Genomic DNA, 18,615 nt, shown 5'->3' with positions numbered 1-18,615 from the left:
TGAATCGAATTGGCTGAAGACCGGCTTCTGTGATGGTGGGGATATCGGGAGGCGGCCAAGATGGATCATCCACACGGCATTTCTGGCTGAAGATGGTTGCAAACGCTTCAGCCTTGTCTTTTGCACTCACGTGCTGGACTCCGCCATCATTGAGGATGGGGATGTTTACATAGCCTCCTCCTCCCATTAGTTGTTTAATTGCCACCACCATTCACGACTGGATGTGGCAGGACTGCAGAGCTTTGATCTGATCCGTTGGTTGTGGAATCACTTTGCTCTGTCTATAGCATGTTGCTTCCGCTGTTTAGCATGCATGTAGTCCTGAGTTGCAGCTTCACCGGGTTGGCACCTCATTTTTAGGTACGCCTGGTGCTACTCCTGGCATGCTCTTCTACACTCCTCATTGAACCAGGGTTGATCCCCTGGCTTGTTGGTAATGGTAGAGTGAAGAATATGCCGGGCCATGAGGTTACAGATTGTGCTGGAATACAATTCTGATGCTGCTGATGGCCCACAGTGCCTCAAGGGTGCTCAGTTTTGAGCTGCTGGATCTGTTCTGAACCTATCCCATTTAGCACGGTGGTAGTGCCACACAACACGTTGGATGGTGTCCTCAATGCGAAGACGGGACCTCATCTCCACGAGGACTGCGCGGTGGTCACTCCTACCAATACTGTCATGGATAGATGCATTTGCGACAGGTAGATACTTAAAAGATTGGCAGTGCTCAAAGTAGAGAAGTCACCCGGTCCAGATGGGATGCATCCTAGGTTACTGAGGGAAGTAAGGGTGGAAATTGCGAAGGCTCTGGTCATAATCTTCCAATCCTCCTTAGATATGGGAGTGGTGCCGCAGAACTGGAGAATTGCAAATATTACACCCCTATTTAAAAAAGGGAAGTGTGATAAACCAGGCAATTACAGGCCAGTCAGCCTAATATTGGTGGTGGGGAAACCTTTAGAGACAATAATCAGGGACAAAATTCATTGGCACTTGGAAAAGTATGGGCGAATAAATGAAAGTCAGCACGGATTTGTTAAAGGAAAATCGTGTTTGTCTAACTTGATGGAGTTCTTTGGTGAAGTAACGGAGAGGGTTGAAGAGGGTAGTGTGGTTGATGTTGTGTATATGGACTTTCAAAAGGCAATTGATAAAGTACCACATAATAGACTTGTTAGCAAAATTAAAGCCCATGGGATTAAAGGGGCAGTGGCAGCGTGGATACAAAATTGGCTAAGGGACAGAAAGCAGAGAGTAGTGGTGAATGATTGTTTTTCAGACTGGAGGGAAGTATACAGTGGTGTTTCCCAGGGGTCAGTATTAGGACCACTGCTCTTTTTGATATATATTGATGAGCCAAACTTGGGTATAGAGGGCATCACTTCTAAGTTTGCAGATGACACGAAACACGGAAATGCAGTAAACAATGTGAAGGATAGTAACGGACTTCAGGAGGACATAGAATGGTGAAATGGGCAGATACATGGCAGATTAAATTTAATGCAGAGAAGTGTGAAGTGATGCATTTTGGAAGGAAGAATGAGGGGATGTAATATAAACTAAATGGTACGATTTTAAGGGGAGCACAGGGACAGAGAGACCTGGGGGTGCACATACACAAATCTTGGAAGGTGGCAGGTTTGCAAGTTAAAGCTGTTAAAAAGGCGTGAGATATCCTGGGCTTTATTAACAGAGGTATGGAATACAAAAGCAAGGAAGTTATGATATCCGTTTATAAAACACTGATTGGACCTCAGCTGGAGTATTTTGTTCAGTTCTGGGCATCACACTTTAGGAAGGATGTCAAAGCCTTAGAGAGGGTGCAGAAGAGATTTACTAGAATGGTGCCAGGGATGAGGGACTTCAGTTATGTGGATAGACTGGAGAAGCTGGGGTTGTTCTCCTTAGAACAGAGAAGGTTAAGGGAAGATTTGATCGAGGTGTTCAAAATCATGAATGGATTTGACAGAGTGAATAAGGAGAAACTGTTTCCAGTGGCAGAGGGTTCGGTAACCAGAGGACACAGATTTAAGGTGATCGGAGAAAGAACCAAAGGGGGATGAGGAGAATTTTTTTTTAATACAGCGAGTAATAATGATCAGGAATGCACTGCCTGAAAGTCATGATGTGGAGATGCCGGTGATGGACTGGGGTTGACAATTGTAAACAATTTTACAACACCAAGTTATAGTCCAGCAATTTTATTTTAAATTCACAAGCTTTCGGAGGCTTCCTCCTTCCTCAGGTAAATGTTTACCTGAGGAAGGAGGAAGCCTCCGAAAGCTTGTGAATTTAAAATAAAATTGCTGGACTATAACTTGGTGTTGTAAAATTGTTTACAACTGCCTGAAAGTGTGATGGAAGCAGATTCAATAGTAACTTTCAAAAAGGAATTGGATAAATACTTGAAGGGAAAAAATACGCAGGACAACGGGGAAAGAGCAGGGGAATGGGACTAATTGGATCGCTCGCCAGCACAGACACGATGGGCCGAACGGCCTCCTCCTGTACTGCACCTAATATCATACTATGAATGTTTGTCACGGCATTGCTCACACACAGGGTCAGTTCACAAGGTCATTGCAGAGGTGGTGGGGTAGATTAATAAGGCACCATATCCCGGGGGAGTGTGTTCAGTCACACGGAGGAGGATGGCACAGACTATTTGGGAAGCAGGTCTGCACCACACCTCAGGCAGGATGAAATAACCTTACCTGCTCAAGGGGGAAACATCATTCCCCTCATTCTGATCTAACATTCCAATATTCAGCCCCCCAACCATAATCTAACACAAAGCAGTCTCTCCCATTGTTTCCTCCCCCGATACTCCAATAAATGGTGCAGTCTCTCCCATTGTTTCCTCCCCCGATACTCCAATAAATGGTGCAGTCTCTCCCATTGTTTCCTCCCCCGATACTCCAATAAATGGTGCAGTCTCTCCCATTGTTTATCCCCGCCCCCCCGATACTCCAATAAATGGTGCAGTCTATCCCATTGTTTATCCCCGCCCCCCCCGATACTCCAATAAATGGTGCAGTCTATCCCATTGTTTATCCCCGCCCCCCCCGATACTCCAATAAATGGTGCAGTCTCTCCCATTGTTTATCCCCGCCCCCCCGATACTCCAATAAATGGTGCAGTCTCTCCCATTGTTTATCCCCGCCCCCCCCGATACTCCAATAAATGGTGCAGTCTCTCCCATTGTTTATCCCCGCCCCCCCGATACTCCAATAAATGGTGCAGTCTCTCCCATTGTTTATCCCCGCCCCCCTCGATACTCCAATAAATGGTGCAGTCTCTCCCATTGTTTATCCCCGCCCCCCCGATACTCCAATAAATGGTGCAGTCTATCCCATTGTTTATCCCCGCCCCCCCCGATACTCCAATAAATGGTGCAGTCTATCCCATTGTTTATCCCCGCCCCCCCCGATACTCCAATAAATGGTGCAGTCTCTACCATTGTTTATCCCCGCCCCCCCCGATACTCCAATAAATGGTGCAGTCTATCCCATTGTTTATCCCCGCCCCCCCCGATACTCCAATAAATGGTGCAGTCTCTCCCATTGTTTCCTCCCCCGATACTCCAATAAATGGTGCAGTCTCTCCCATTGTTTATCCCCGCCCCCCCCGATACTCCAATAAATGGTGCAGTCTCTCCCATTGTTTCCTCCCCCGATACTCCAATAAATGGTGCAGTCTATCCCATTGTTTATCCCCGCCCCCCCGATACTCCAATAAATGGTGCAGTCTCTCCCATTGTTTATCCCCGCCCCCCCCGATACTCCAATAAATGGTGCAGTCTATCCCATTGTTTATCCCCGCCCCCCCGATACTCCAATAAATGGTGCAGTCTATCCCATTGTTTATCCCCCCCCCACCGTCGATACTCCAATGGTGCAGTCTATCCCATTGTTTATCCCCCCCCACCGCCGATACTCCAATGGTGCAGTCTATCCCATTGTTTCCTCCCCCGATACTCCAATAAATGGTGCAGTCTATCCCATTGTTTATCCCCCCCCACCGCCGATACTCCAATGGTGCAGTCTATCCCATTGTTTCCTCCCCCGATACTCCAATAAATGGTGCAGTCTATCCCATTGTTTATCCCCCCCGCCGATACTCCAATAAATGGTGCAGTCTATCCCATTGTTTATCCCCCCCCCCGATACTCCAATAAATGGTGCAGTCTATCCCATTTTTATTTGTTTACAGACAAGAACCGTTTCCTACAAAATGAGGGTTGATGAAGCCTGAATTTGATGGGGAGATGCTGGAGTTCACAGTTAACAGTCCAAGTGTCTATAATACTTTGGGTGCCATGACACCCAGTCCTGTAGCACAGTGGACCGGGCCTGAATCTTCTACGAGGAACCCGGCTACAGAGGGGGAACCCACCTGCCGGGGCGGCCAGCACACCTGCCGGGGCTCAGTGGTAGAACTCTCACCTCAGAGACAGAAGGTTGTGGGTTCAAGTCCCACACCAGGGACTTGAGCACATAATCTAGGCTGACACTTCAGTGCAGTACTGAGGGAGAGCTGCACTGTCAGAAGTGCCGTCTTTTGGATGAGAGGTAAAAGATCTCAAGGCACTATTTCGAAGAGCAGCAGGGGAGTGTAGTCACTGTTGTAATGTAGGAAATGTGGCAGCCAATTTACGCACAGCAAGATCCCACAAACTGCAATGTGATAATGACCAGACAATCTGTTTTTTGTTAATCTGTTGGTTGAGGCCTTCTGAGAATCCATATACACCACATCTACTGCACTCCCTTAATCCAATCAGTCACTGAAACAAAACTCTTACATTTGTCAAACCTTTAACTAATCTTTGCTGCCCTTGATTATCCAATGCTCACTAATTGGATTTGTTTATGCTGTTTTTTTATTGGTACATTTTCCTTATGGTTTATACTCACTGATCTGACTTGAACCATTTTTGATATTAATAAATTTTAATTTAAATAGTAGCATGCACCACAAGTTCAATATTTTCACCAGTTTCTCAAATCTTTTACAAGGCTGAAAATACCAGAATAATTCAGTCAGGAAGCATACATGCTCACCTGGTTTTGATTGGGTCGTCGTAGGTAATACCCTTCGCCATTTCCTTCACAGACATCAGAGCTACAAGAGAAACGAAAGAGCTTGACCACAGCTTGGCAGTGCTACCTTCCCCTCCCTTTCAGCAGTGCGGAGCCCGTGACTTATACTCGGATTCGACTCCACACACTGCATCATCTCCCAGACCTCGCCCAGTCACAAAGTGTCAGCAGGCTATTTGACTTTGGATATCATCGCAGCCAAGCCTGACCCCACCCTTGCCCAAACACACCTACAGCAGGGGTCACAATGTCGATGAGGGGCAAAAATCGTGGCTGGTTATTTGCTCTCACTAAATCAGACATTAGCTACCTCAGCACAGACAAGATAGGGAACCTGGGGCTTTCTGGTCTGTAAGACTCAGGGTACATCAAGAGGTGCGTTTTCATTGGCCCATGAGGAGAGTGACTGTCTCTAGAACTTTCCATCGCCCTTCTCGATTTCTGTTTGTCAGTTCTTCTCTGTCTCCCATATTCTTGGATTTCACATCTACTCTAAAACCGGGATTTTCAAACTGATGTGTGTGGGCCACCCCTGAGAATTAAATTTATACGCCCTCCAGGGGTCTCCACTCTCCTGACAGACAGCGTCACGTGCATTAGAGCAGAGCTTTTCCAAATGGGGCTTTCTGGACACCGCCAATCTGTGAGGGGAGCTCAGAGGGCCCCCAAAGCTCGTCAGCTTTTTGCTTTTATTGACTCACCAGCACGTTATTTATGTTGCTGTATCCCAATAAAAAATGTTTTCCTTTAGAATCATAATCTTGGAGGATTCCAAATAAACTGGCAGGGAGAGGAAGTGAAAGGGGAGGAGGGAATGGAGTGTTTTTTTACAGTGTGTACAAGATTCCTTCTCAACCAATATGTAAGAGGCCCAACAAGGGACGAAGCTCTGCTGGACCTAGTAATGGGAAAGAGGAGTAAGTGTGGGGGAACATCTAGGGAGTAGTGATCACAATGTAATAATGGTGAAGATAATAATCGAGAGAGATATTGATAGTACAAAGACCAAAGCAACAGGCTGGAAAAATGCCAACTACGAGGGAATGAGGATGGAACTACAGAAGGTAAACTGGAGAAGTGCTGACAAAGAATTAGAACAGTGGACATTATTTAAAGGAGAAAATCAAGAGAGTTCAGCAGAAATATATTCCACCAAAAAAAACTAAACTAGCCAAGAATTAGATGCCAAGGAAAAATAAAGAGGTGAAGTTAAAATTGAATCTGAAGAAAAGAGATACGCAAAATACATAAACAATAATGGAAAGGATGTCAAACGGGAATTTGATGAGCTTAGGAAAGAGATAAAAAAGACAATTAGGAAATATGTAATGAAAATATCAAAGAATATTAAAAAAGTATTTTATAGGCACATAAGTAACAAAAGGAGAATTAAGACAGGGTCAGGGCCACTAAGGGATGAGCAAGGTAAACTCACAGGAAATATTACTGAAATGGCAGGGATACGAGAATCATAGAAAATCTACGGCACAGAAGGAGTCCATTCAGCCCATCATGTCCACGCCGGCTGAGAAACGAGCCACCCAGCCTAATCCCACTTTCCCACACTTGGTCCGTAGCCCTGCAGGTCACTGCTCTTCAGGAGCACATCCAGGTACTTTTTAAATGAGTTGAGAGTTTCTGCCTCTACCACCCTTTCAGGAAGTGAGTTCCAGACCCCCACCACCCTCTGGGTGAAAAATTTCTCCTCAGCTCCCCTCTAATCCTTCTACCAATCATTTTAAATCTATGCCCCCCTAGTTATTGACCCCTCCGCTATGGGAAATAGGTCCTCCCTATCCACTCTATCTAGGCCCCTCATAATTTTGTACACCTCAAATAAATCTCCCCTCAGCCTCCTCTGTTCCAAGGAAAACAACCCCAGCCTATCCAATCTTTCCTCATAGCTAAAATTCTCCAGCCCTGGCAACATCCTCATAAATCTCCTCTGCACCCTCTCTAGTGCAATTACATCCTTCCTGTAATGTGGTGACCAGAACTATACGCAGTACTCAAGCTGTGGCCTAACCAGTGTTTTATACAGTTCCAGCATAACCTCCCTGCTCTTATATTCTGTGCCTCAGCTAATAAAGGAAAGTATGCCTTCTTAACCACCTTATCTACCTGTCCTGCTACCTTCAGGGATCTGTGGACATGCACTCCAAGGTCCCTCACTTCCTCTACACCTCTCAGTATCCTCCCATTTATTGTGTATTTCCTTGCCTTGTTTGCTCTCCCCAAATGCATTACCTCACACTTCTCCGGATTGAATTCCATTTGCCACTTTTCTGCCCATCTGACCAGTCCATTAATATCTTCCTGCAGTCAACAGCTTTCCTCCTCACTATCAACTACACGGCCTATCTTTGTGTCATCCGCAAATGTCTTAATCATGCCCCCTACACGTTGGAGTCTAAATCGTTAATGTATATCACAAAAAGCAAAGAACAGAGTACCGAGCCCTGCAGCAACCCACTGGAAACAGCCTTCCAGTCACAAAATCACCTGTTGACCATTACCCTTTGCTTCCTGCCACTGAACCAATTTTGGATCCAATTTGACACATTCCGTTGGATCCCATGGGCTTTTACTTTTTTGACCAGTCTGCCATGTGGGACCTTGTCAAAAGCCTTGCTAAAATCCATGTAGATTACATCAATTACGCTACCCTCATCGATCCTCCTTGTTACCTCCTCAAAAAATTCAATCAAGTTAGTCAGACAGTACCTTCCCTTAATAAATCCATGCTGACCATCCTTGATTAGTCCGTGCCTTTCTAAGTGACGGTTTATCCTGTCCCTCAGAATTGATTCCAATAATTTGCCCACCACCGAGGTTAGGCTGACTGGCCTGTAATTACTGGGTCTATCACTTTCTCCCTTTTTAAACAACGGTACAACGTTAGCAGTCCTCCAATCCTCCGGCACTACGCCTGTATCCAGTGAGGATTAGAAAATGATGGTCAGAGCCTCCGCTATTTCCTCCCTTGCTTCTTTTAACAACCTGGGATACATTTCATCCGACCCTGGTGATTTACCTACTTTCAAAGGTGCTAATCCCCTTAATACTTCCTCTCTCACTATGTTTATCCCATCCAATATTTCACACTCCTCCTCCTTAACTTCAATCTCTGTATCATCCCTCTCCTTTGTAAAGACAGATGCAAAAAATTCATTAAGAACCATACCCACATCTTCCACCTCCACACATAGGTGACCTTTTTGGTCTCTAATAGGCCCTACTCTTTCCTTAGTTATCCTCTTGCTCTCAATGTATTCATAAAATGTCTTTGGGTTTTCTTTGATTTTACTTGCCAGTATTTTTTCATGCTCTCTCTTTGCTTTCCTAATTTCTTTTTTAACTTCACCCCTGCACTTTGTATACTCCTAAGCTTTCTGTAGTATTGAATTCCCGGTGTCTATCATCGGCTTTCTTTTTCTGCCTTATCTTACCCTGTTTGCTTCTTGATATCCAGGGGGCTCTAGATTTGGCAGTCCCACCCTTTCTCTTTGTGGGAACATGTTTACTCTGCACCCCTTGAATCTCCCCCTTGAATGTCTCCCACTGCTCTGACACTGATTTACCTTCAAGTAGCTGTTTCCAGTCCACTTTTGCTAAATCACTTCTCAGCTTAGTAAAATTGGCCTTTTCCCCAATTGAGAACTTTAATTCCTGTTCTGTCTTTGTCCTTTTCCATAACTATGCTAAATCTAACTGAATTATGTTCACTGCCACCAAAATGCTCTCCCACTGATACTCCTTCTACCTGCCCAGCTTCATTCCCCAAAACTAAATCCAGAACTGCCCCCCCCCCCACCTCTCGTTGAGCTTGCTATATACTGGCTAAAAAAATTCTCCTGAATGCAATTTAAGAATTCTGCACCCTCTATACCTTTTGCACTGATTGTATCCCAGTTAATATTCGGGTAGTTGAAATCCCCTACTATTACTGCCCTATTGTTTTTGCACTTCAGAAATTTGCCAACATATTTGCTCTTCTATCTCCCTCTGACTGTTTGGGGGTCTATAGTACACTCCCAGCAGTGTGACTGCCCCTTTTTTGTTCTTTAGCTCAACCCATATGACCTCATTTGATGATCCTACTAACATGTCATCCCTCCTCACAGCTGTAATTGTTTCCTTAACCAAAATTGCCACCCCCTCCTTTTTTATATTGAACAGATACTTTGCCTCAGTTTTCAGTGAAGAGACTAACAAAGGAAATGACAATAGGAGAAAGTCAAGAGGAACAGTACGATGGTTAATAAAGAAAGATAGAGATAGTCAACCATCTAAAGGACAAAACCCCGGGTGGGTCCAGATGGATCACACCACTGATACTCAAATTAGGGAGGCACCAGTATCCATATATAAAAATACAATAGTGCCAGAGGATGGGCAGGCAGCAAATGTAATTCCCATTTTCACAAATGGGAGACAGACTAATCCAAGGAACTATAGGCCAGTTAGCTTAATGTTAATGGTAGGAAAAATACCAGAATTTTTGCTAAAAGATCAGATAAGAAAACATCTAGTGACAGAATATAATAAAAATAGTCAGCATGGATTTCTAAAAGGAAAATCATGTTTAACCTACTTTATTGAATTCTTTAGAGAATTAACAGAAAGCGTAGACGGGGTCAATGCAGTGGATGTTATACATAGACTTTCAAAAGGCCTTCGATAAGGTGCAACATAAGAGACTCAGGGCGTGTGGAGCCAGGAACCAGGAAACAGAATGGATTGAAAACTGACTACAAAACAGAGCACAGAGGCGAGGAGTTGAGGGAAGTTTTTCAGACTGGCAGAAACTGGGAAATGGTGTTCCCAGGGATCTGTGCTGGGACCACTGTTGTTCACCATGTACAGAAATGACTTAGACTGAGAAATTGGGAGGGTATAGCTAATAATGTAGAGGACTGCACCAAAATACAGGAAGGCAAAGAGGTTGCAGAGTGGGCAGGTAAATGAAATTCAACACAGTGAAGTGTGAGAGGCTTCATTTCGATAGGAGGAATAAGGAGGCCACTTAGGCCTTGGAAGATAAGAAACTAAATGGGGTCGGGAGGCAAAGAGATCTGGGAATGCAGACAGATAAATCACTAAAAGTAGCAGCACAAGCTGATAAGACCATAAAGAGTGCAAACAAAGTTCTAGTGTTAATTTCTAGAGGAATAGAATACAAAGGCAGGGAGGTACTGTTCAATTTGTGTAGAACCTTGGTTAGGCCACATTTGGAGTACTGTGCACAGTTCTGATCTCCATATTATAAAAAGGACATTGAAGTACTGGAGAAAGTGCAGAAAAGATTTACAAGGATGTTACCAGAATTCCGAGGAATATCAGGAAAGATTGAACGGGCTGGGGCTCTTTTCTCTGGAAAAGAGAAGTCTGAGGGGTGACCTGATAGAGGTCTTTAAAATTAGGAAGAGGTTTGATAGGGTGGACATGGAGAAACTGTTTCCACTTGTGGGGGAGTCCAGAACAAGGGGGCATAAATAAGATAGTCACTAACAGATCAAATATCGAATTTAGGAGGAATTTCTTTACACAAAGAGTGGTGAGAAAGAGAAGGGAGCAGATGAAGCAGAGAGCATTGACACATTTAAGGGAGGGAGCTTGATGCAGACATGAGGGAGAAGGGAATAGAGGCATATGGGGGTGATGGGGCAGGAGAAAGAGGCAATTAGAGTGGGAGGAGGTTCGTGTGGATTATAAATACCGGCACAGACCAGTGGGCTGAATAGCCTGTCTCTGTGCTATAGATTCCATGTAACACCCCCTGCCCCAATAGTTACAACAATTAAACCAACCTCTGCCTTCAGCAACACTTTCCAGAATTTTCTCCTCTTCTTTCAGCCGTTTTTCTTTCGCAGATTCTTTGCGTGCTGCAAAACACAAACCAGAGTGTGAACCCGGCGGCAAATCCAGATTCAAAATCAGGCAATATCATCACTAACACAGAATTTAACAGCTGCCCTCCCTGAATTGGTCCGAAACCCCCTCTCTGTCACAGTGAGTGTCGGACTGCCCCGTATCCCACGTGGAGGGGAGGAACGTATCGTCCTGGCCCCATCACTGCGGGCATTTTGTCCTCCAGGAAAATGTAAACAACTTAAAATGTAACCGCAACTATTGAAAGGGTTACTTTGAATTGGCCAGTCATTAATGCTTTGTCACTGACTGAGGAGAGGGCTTGTCACTCCTTCCCACAGAATATACAGTTCTCCAGGCCCGCCTGACAGTGGCTACTGGAATAGAAATGCTGCACCTTCTGCCTTCTCCTTCAGCTGTTGGTGCTGGTCCAGCAGACTGATGTTGGACCGTGGCCCCAGTGGGCCGTCCCCATCATCCTCCCGGCGGTCACTGCCACTGTCCCGATCATCATCCAGGGCATCTTTCCTCCGTATCCGCACCAGCTTCTCCATCTGGACACACAGACAAAAGAATCAGACTCCAGATAGCAGCAAGGAGGAACTGTCAAATCACCACATTCTTTCCTGTACCAGAGGCTGGTTAACACTCTGGGTTATCCCAGCATTCTTCCCAGCTCGATACACTCCTCGGTCCACACTGACACTGCAGGTTTAAAACCCAGCCAAAAGAAACACTTGATCAGTGTGCAGTAACAGCCACAGCATTGTCTTTATAAGAATTTAAACCTTCACTCCTTGCACTGTACACACACTAAACCAAACCTTCACTCCTTGCACTGTACACACACTAAACCAAACCTTCACTCCTTGCACTGTACACACACTAAACCAAACCTTCACTCCTTGCACTGTACACACACTAAACCAAACCTTCACTCCTTGCACTGTACACACACTAAACCAAACCTTCACTCCTTGCATTGTACACACACTAAACCAAACCTTCACTCCTTGCACTGTACACACACTAAACCAAACATTCACTCCTTGCATTGTACACACACTAAACCAAACCTTCACTCCTTGCACTGTACACACACTAAACCAAACATTGTACACACACTAAACCAAACCTTCACTCCTTGCACTGTACACACACTAAACCAAACATTCACTCCTTGCACTGTACACACACTAAACCAAACATTGTACACACACTAAACCAAACATTCACTCCTTGCACTGTACACACACTAAACCAAACCTTCACTCCTTGCACTGTACACACACTAAACCAAACATTCACTCCTTGCATTGTACACACACTAAACCAAACATTGTACACACACTAAACCAAACCTTCACTCCTTGCACTGTACACACACTAAACCCAACCTGCACTGCCGCCATGGACACGATGGGCCGAATGGCCTCCTTTTGTGCCATAACTTTCTATGATTACTTGCACTGAACACACATACAAAACCAAAATTTCACTCTTTACACTGAACAATGAACACACACAGAGTTTGACAGAGGTGTTGTACTCCTTTTGGTGCTGACCTTTGCTGGGGTTCAGATCCACAGACACTAGCAGCTCACCCAAAGGCCCACTCTTCACATGAGCCCAGTGAGAGCTTATGCAATATTTGACCATCGAGGATATCACATTGAAGCTGACGTCCACATCCACCTTCCAGTGGACAGTGATCAGGAGCAGGAGCTCTGGCTGATATTTCCCCTCCCCAGACCGAGTGTGCTCAGATCCATTGTAGAACTCCTTCCGCTGCCCTTACTGAGTTCAGCACAGGCCAGAGATCAAAGCTGGACACCTTCCTCGTATGCACGGACCAGCTAATCACTGACCAAACCAATTCAGCCATAGGAACAGCTGGATATCACTGCACAGTGGCAGAATGAGCTCTCGGGGACTATTTCTCTGCTCTAAGTTCCAAGAATGGTGGAATACAGCTCCTAAGCCTGGTCATTATGTGGCAAGTTCCTGATCTCAGCCACATGGCACAGAAAGGGGGAGCAGGGTTAGAACAAGACGAGATTAACTACGACCTCACCAGGATGACCGAGATCAGTCGTCAGATCACAGGGCTCCAATCTTAGCAGAGCTTGCAGGAACGATCTGTCTTCCCATCACCACTGAGAAAAATAAATATCAAAGCAATGGGAATGATAAGAAAGGAAGTCCCAGATAGCAGCAGAGGGAGTCCATCTTACTGAATGCATCCTGTTCAAACTCAACTAACAGTTGCACAATCAACACTCACCATCTGCTGTTTTCTCTGCTTAACAGGAACATATGGAACGTACTCCTCCTCTTCCTCCTCATCCTCCGACCGTGTGCGCTGTAATACAAAATAATCCTTTAAGGTACATTCCACACAGTTACCAGTTTTGGTCCAGGGAGTGGCACCGCAGGACTGTCACCAGTAAAGTGTCATGGGGGTTTGGTGTAAAACTTTTCTATTACATCCACCTGAACTGTGAAAAACACCCAGCAGGATAAATTCCACATTATGTCCATCCAAATTTGGCTTGTACCTGGAAAGAGCATTTGGAGCGGAATAACACTGGGGTGCAGCCTATCAGAGTTAGTTACAGAGATCTCACTCATCGTTCCAGCAAATTGAAGGGAAGAATTAAGAGGATCATAGGAACATAAGTGGATCCTTCAGCCCTTCGAGCCTGTTCCACCATTCAATCATATCATGGCTGATCTGGACCTCATCTTCACTTTCCTGCCTTTGCTCCTTATCCCTGATACACTTACCTAACAAACACTCTCAAACTTGAAAGCTCCAATTGATCCAACATCCACAGCCTCTTGGGGGACAGAGTTCCAGATTTCCACTACCCTTTGTGTGAAAAAGTAATTCCTGACATCCTTCCTAAATGGCCTAGCGCCAATATCAAGGTTATGCCCCCTTGTTTTGGATTCCCCCACCAGGGGATATAGTTTCTCTGTATCTACTCTATCAAATCCCTTTATCATTTTAAATACTTCAACCAGATTACCCCTCAATCTTCTAAACTCAAGGGAATACAAGCCAAGTTTATGCAACCTATCCTCATAGTTTAACCCTCTAAGCCCCGGTATTGTTCTGGTGAAAGATCAAACAACATGAAAGTGTGTCGTCATAAACACAAAGCTCCCTCTACACTGTCCCATCAAACACTCCCAGGGCAGGTACAGCACGGGTTAGATACAGAGTAAAGCTCCCTCTACACTGTCCCATCAAACATTCCCAGGGCAGGTACAGCACGGGTTAGATACAGAGTAAAGCTCCCTCTACACTGTCCCAAACACTCCCAGGGCAGGTACAGCACGGGTTAGATACAGAGTAAAGCTCCCTCTACACTGTCCCAAACACTCCCAGGGCAGGTACAGCACGGGTTAGATACAGAGTAAATCTCTCTCTACATTATCCCATCAAACACTCCCAGGGCAGGTACAGCACGGGTTAGATACAGAGTAAAGCTCCCTCCACACTGTCCCATCACACTCCCAGGGCAGGTACAGCACAGGTTAGATACAGAGTAAAGCTCCCTCTACACTGTCCCATCAAACACTCCCAGGGCAGGTACAGCACAGGTTAGATACAGAGTAAATCTTCCTCTACACTGTCCCGTCAAACTAAATCTCCTCTTATCCATCTCTGCTCCAGTGGCAATAGTCCCAGTATCGCAAGTCTCTCATTACCAGTTTCCATCTCTGGCAACATCATGGTGAATCTACATTGTACGCTATCTGTGGGGCACCACGACTGCACATAGTACTCTAACTGTGGCCCAATCATTGTTAGACATAATGATACATCTGTACAAGGCAATGATTGCCTGTGAGGTGCTCTGTGACATCCTGAGTAGTGGAAGACACGACATAAATGGAAGTTATTTCTTATACTACATACGAGAGAGACAAAATATTAAGAACTTACATTTATAAAGCGTCTTTCATGTTCTCAGGATATCCCAAAGTGCTTCACAATTAATTTTGAAGTGCAGCAATGTTGTAATGCAAGAAACACGGCAACTAATTTATGCACAGGAAGATCCTACCAATAGCGATGAGGTGAATGAGCAGATAATCTATGTTTCGAGAATGTTGGCCTGGAGTCAGAAAAACTTCCTGCTCTTCTTCACCGGAACAGGCAGACATGGCCTCGGAAAGACAGCACCTCTGACAGTGCAGCACTCCCTCAGTGAAGTGTGAGCCTAGTTTGTGTGCTCAGGTCTCGGGAGTGGGGCCAGAATTAAGTGTGCTATCAACTGAGCCAAGCGGACACTTGCCCAAAATTCTATTAGTCTTTCTTTAAAAATAGATTTATCTCCTGTACTCGCACTTTCAGGGAATTATATATTCAAACCCCTGGGTCTCTGTCATCCCCAGCCGTCAGTGTCTTTCGATTGAGCCTATACTCTTATTCCTTGTTTTTTCCCCTCAGACGGCATTACTTCACTTCCCTATATTAAACTGCATCTACTTACTGCCTGTCTGCCCATTCCTCTAACCTGTCTGAGTCTTCCTGAAATCTTTTACAGTATCTTCACTGTTTACCAAACCTCTTACTTTTGTCATATGCGAATTTCAAGATTGTGTTCCCCGTACTGCCCCCTGGAGTACCGCACTTCAAACCCTTCTCTAGTCTAGGAAAAAACCATTTACCCTAACCCTTTCTTTCTTATCTCAACTAACTTTCTAACCGTGCTACTACATTTCCTCATACCAGAAGCCAGAATTTTCTATTAAGCCTTTTGTGTGACACTTCATCAAACGCCTTCCAAAAAAAGTTGGATCCAAAATTGGCTCAGTGGCAGGAAGCAAAGGGTAATGGTCGACGGGTGTTTTTGTGACTGGAAGGCTGTTTCCAGTGGGGTTCCGCAGGGCTCAGTACTAGGTCCCTTGCTTTTCGTGGTATATATTAATGATTTAGACTTAAATGTAGGGGGTGTGATTAAGAAGTTTGCAGATGATACAAAAATTGGCCGTGTGGCTGATAGTGAGGAGGAAAGCTGTTGACTGCAGGAAGATATCAATGGACTGGTCAGGTGGGCAGAAAAGTTGCAAATGGAATTCAATCCGGTGAAGTGTGAGATAATGCATTTGGGGAGGGCAAACAAGGCACAGGAATACACAATGGGAGGATACTGAAAGATGTAGAGGAAGTGAGGGACCTTGGAGCGCATGTCCACAGATCCCTGAAGGTAGCAAGACCGGTCGATAAGGTGGATAAGAAGGCATATGGGATACTTTCCTTTATTAGCCGAGGCACAGAATATAAGAGCAGGGAGGTTATGCTGGAACTGTATAAAACATTGGTTAGGCCACAGCTTGAGTACTGCGTACAGTTCTGGTCACCACATTACAGGAAGGATGTGAATGTACTAGAGAGGTTACAGAGGAGATTTACAAGGATGTTGCCAAGACTGGAGAATTTTAGCTATGAGGAAAGATCGGATAGGCTGGGGTTGTTCTCTCTGGAACAGAGGAGTGATTTAATTGAGGTATATAAAATTATGAGGGGCCCAGATAGAGTGGATAGGGAGGACCTATTTCAGCTGGAGCAGACATGATGGGCTGAATGGTCTCCTTCTATGCTGTAAGTATATGATGTGGAGATGCCGGTGATGGACTGGGGTTGACAATTGTAAACAATTTTACAACACCAAGTTATAGTCCAGCAATTTTATTTTAAATTCACAAGCTTTCGGAGATTTTCTCCTTCCTCAGGCAAATGTTTTAAGTATATGATTCTATGAATCACCACATCTACAGCATTGCCTTTATCTATTGAATTAGTCTCTTCTGCAATAAGCTGTTTGTCCAACACAACTTGCCTCTAACAAATCCATGCAGGCTGATTCGGCAAACCCAGGCATTTCTGAATGATCACCATTATAGTGTCTGCATCAGTCAGGCACCATATTTACCTCTGGGACCCTGAGGTTTCAGCCGTGGCTCAGCTCTCTCCTGACTCAGGAGGCTGTGGGTTCAGGTCCCACTCCAGAGACCTGAGCCCATAATCCAGGCTGACACTCCCAGTGCAGTACTGAGGGAGCGCCGCGCTGTCGGAGGGGCGGTACTGAGGGAGCGCCGCGCTGTCGGAGGGGCGGTACTGAGGGAGCGCCGCGCTGTCGGAGGGGCGGTACTGAGGGAGCGCCGCGCTGTCGGAGGGGCCGTCTTTCCGATGGGACATTAAACTGAGGCCCCGTCTCCCCTCTCAGGAGGATGTTGAAGATCCCACGACCACTATTCGATGATGTGGAGATGCCGGTGATGGACTGGGGTAGACAAATGTAAGGAGTCTTACAACACCAGGTTATAGTCCAACAGTTTTATTTGAAAATCACAAGCTTTCGGAGGATTTCTCCTTCGTCAGGTGAGTGTGGAATTCCTTGAAAGTTACCGCATTTATAATCAGAGAACAATGCCTGGTGATTACAGATAATCTTTCCAACTGCCCGTTATCAAGGTAATCAAAGGAGTTGAATGGTGTTCAGACAGAGAAATATTAGATACAAGACTACCGAATATACAAACGGAGAAACAAAATTTATCTGTTTTTAGTACAACGGGTCATTCTCTCTCTCTCGCTCTTCCTTTCGGATGTTTCTCTCTCTCTCTCTCTCTCTGTCTTTTGTTCTGGCAGTTTGTATATTCGGTGGTGCTGTATGTAATGTCTCTCTATCTGAACACTTTGATTACCTTGACAATGGGCAGTTGGAAAGATTATCTGTAATCACCAGGCATTGTTCTCTGACTATAAATGCGGTAACATTCAAGGAATCCCACACTTCACCTGACGAAGGAGAAAGCCTCCGAAAGCTTGTGATTTTCAAATAAAACAGTTGGACTATAACCTGGTGTAAGATTCCTTACTATTCGATGAGCAGGGGAGTTCCCCCCGTGTCCCGGTCAATATTTCTCCCTCACCCGGTATCTCTGGTCATTTATCACATGCCTGTGTGTGGGATCTTGCTGTGCGCAATGTGTCGGCCCGTTTCCCAGCAGCAGCCGCGCTCCAGCGGCTCCTTCACCGGGCCCGAGGCGGAGAAAGCAGCTCCTCACCCGGCTCACACCCTGTCCCGGGCCGCTCTGCGGGTCCTACCTTTCCCCGGTCCCGGGCCGTGCTCTGAGGCTCCATCACTCGGCGCCGCTCCGACCCCCGGCCCCCGGCCTCTGCTGTTGGGCAACAAGCGACCGAGTTTCCGGTCCGTCCGCCGGGTCCGGGCGAGAGCTTCCGGTCCGTCCGCCGGGTCCGGGCGAGAGCTTCCGGTCCGTCCGCCGGGTCCGGGCGAGAGCTTCCGGTCCGTCCGCCGGGTCCGGGCGAGAGCTTCCGATCGGTCGGCTGGTTCCGGATTGCGGCTGCAGCGCCCGGCGGGACCAGCAGTCGGGGCCCGGGGGTGAAGGGAGAAGCGTCGCTGGGATGGAGGCGGACTGTCGGGCCGGGGCCTGGTGTTTGACCCCAGCAGCGCCCCCATGAATGAAGCCTGCAGTCGGGGCGAGGAATGATGCAGGATTTGATAGAATGGAATGAATGAGAGAAAGAAAAGAAAGTGTTTTTCAGACTGGGGGAAGTTCAGAGCGGAGCCCCCGGGGGTCAGGGGTCAGGGTCAGGGGTCAG

The 18,615-nt window shown here is 46.0% G+C and overlaps 1 protein-coding gene across 1 annotated transcript in view; it reads right to left on the bottom strand.

The window, feature by feature from the left end:
- ddx41 (DEAD-box helicase 41) overlaps window positions 1-18,309 on the bottom strand; it is a 128,768-nt gene extending 110,459 nt beyond the window's left edge. Inside the window, exons 1-5 of the mRNA XM_068004442.1 lie at window positions 18,100-18,309; window positions 13,258-13,335; window positions 11,371-11,527; window positions 10,913-10,987; window positions 5,064-5,124 (exon numbers count right to left, since the gene is read on the bottom strand). Coding sequence (XP_067860543.1) covers window positions 5,064-5,124; window positions 10,913-10,987; window positions 11,371-11,527; window positions 13,258-13,335; window positions 18,100-18,135 — 407 coding nt within the window. The 5' untranslated portion in view covers window positions 18,136-18,309. The remainder of the gene's footprint in view (window positions 1-5,063; window positions 5,125-10,912; window positions 10,988-11,370; window positions 11,528-13,257; window positions 13,336-18,099) is intronic.
- Window positions 18,310-18,615: the final 306 nt, after the last annotated feature.

This window comes from Heptranchias perlo, chromosome 23 (genome assembly GCF_035084215.1).
Source record: "Heptranchias perlo isolate sHepPer1 chromosome 23, sHepPer1.hap1, whole genome shotgun sequence".
Classification (NCBI taxonomy): domain Eukaryota; kingdom Metazoa; phylum Chordata; class Chondrichthyes; order Hexanchiformes; family Hexanchidae; genus Heptranchias; species Heptranchias perlo.
The sequence above is the reverse complement of the archived record's forward strand: the minus strand, read 5'-3'. Positions and strand labels throughout refer to the sequence as shown.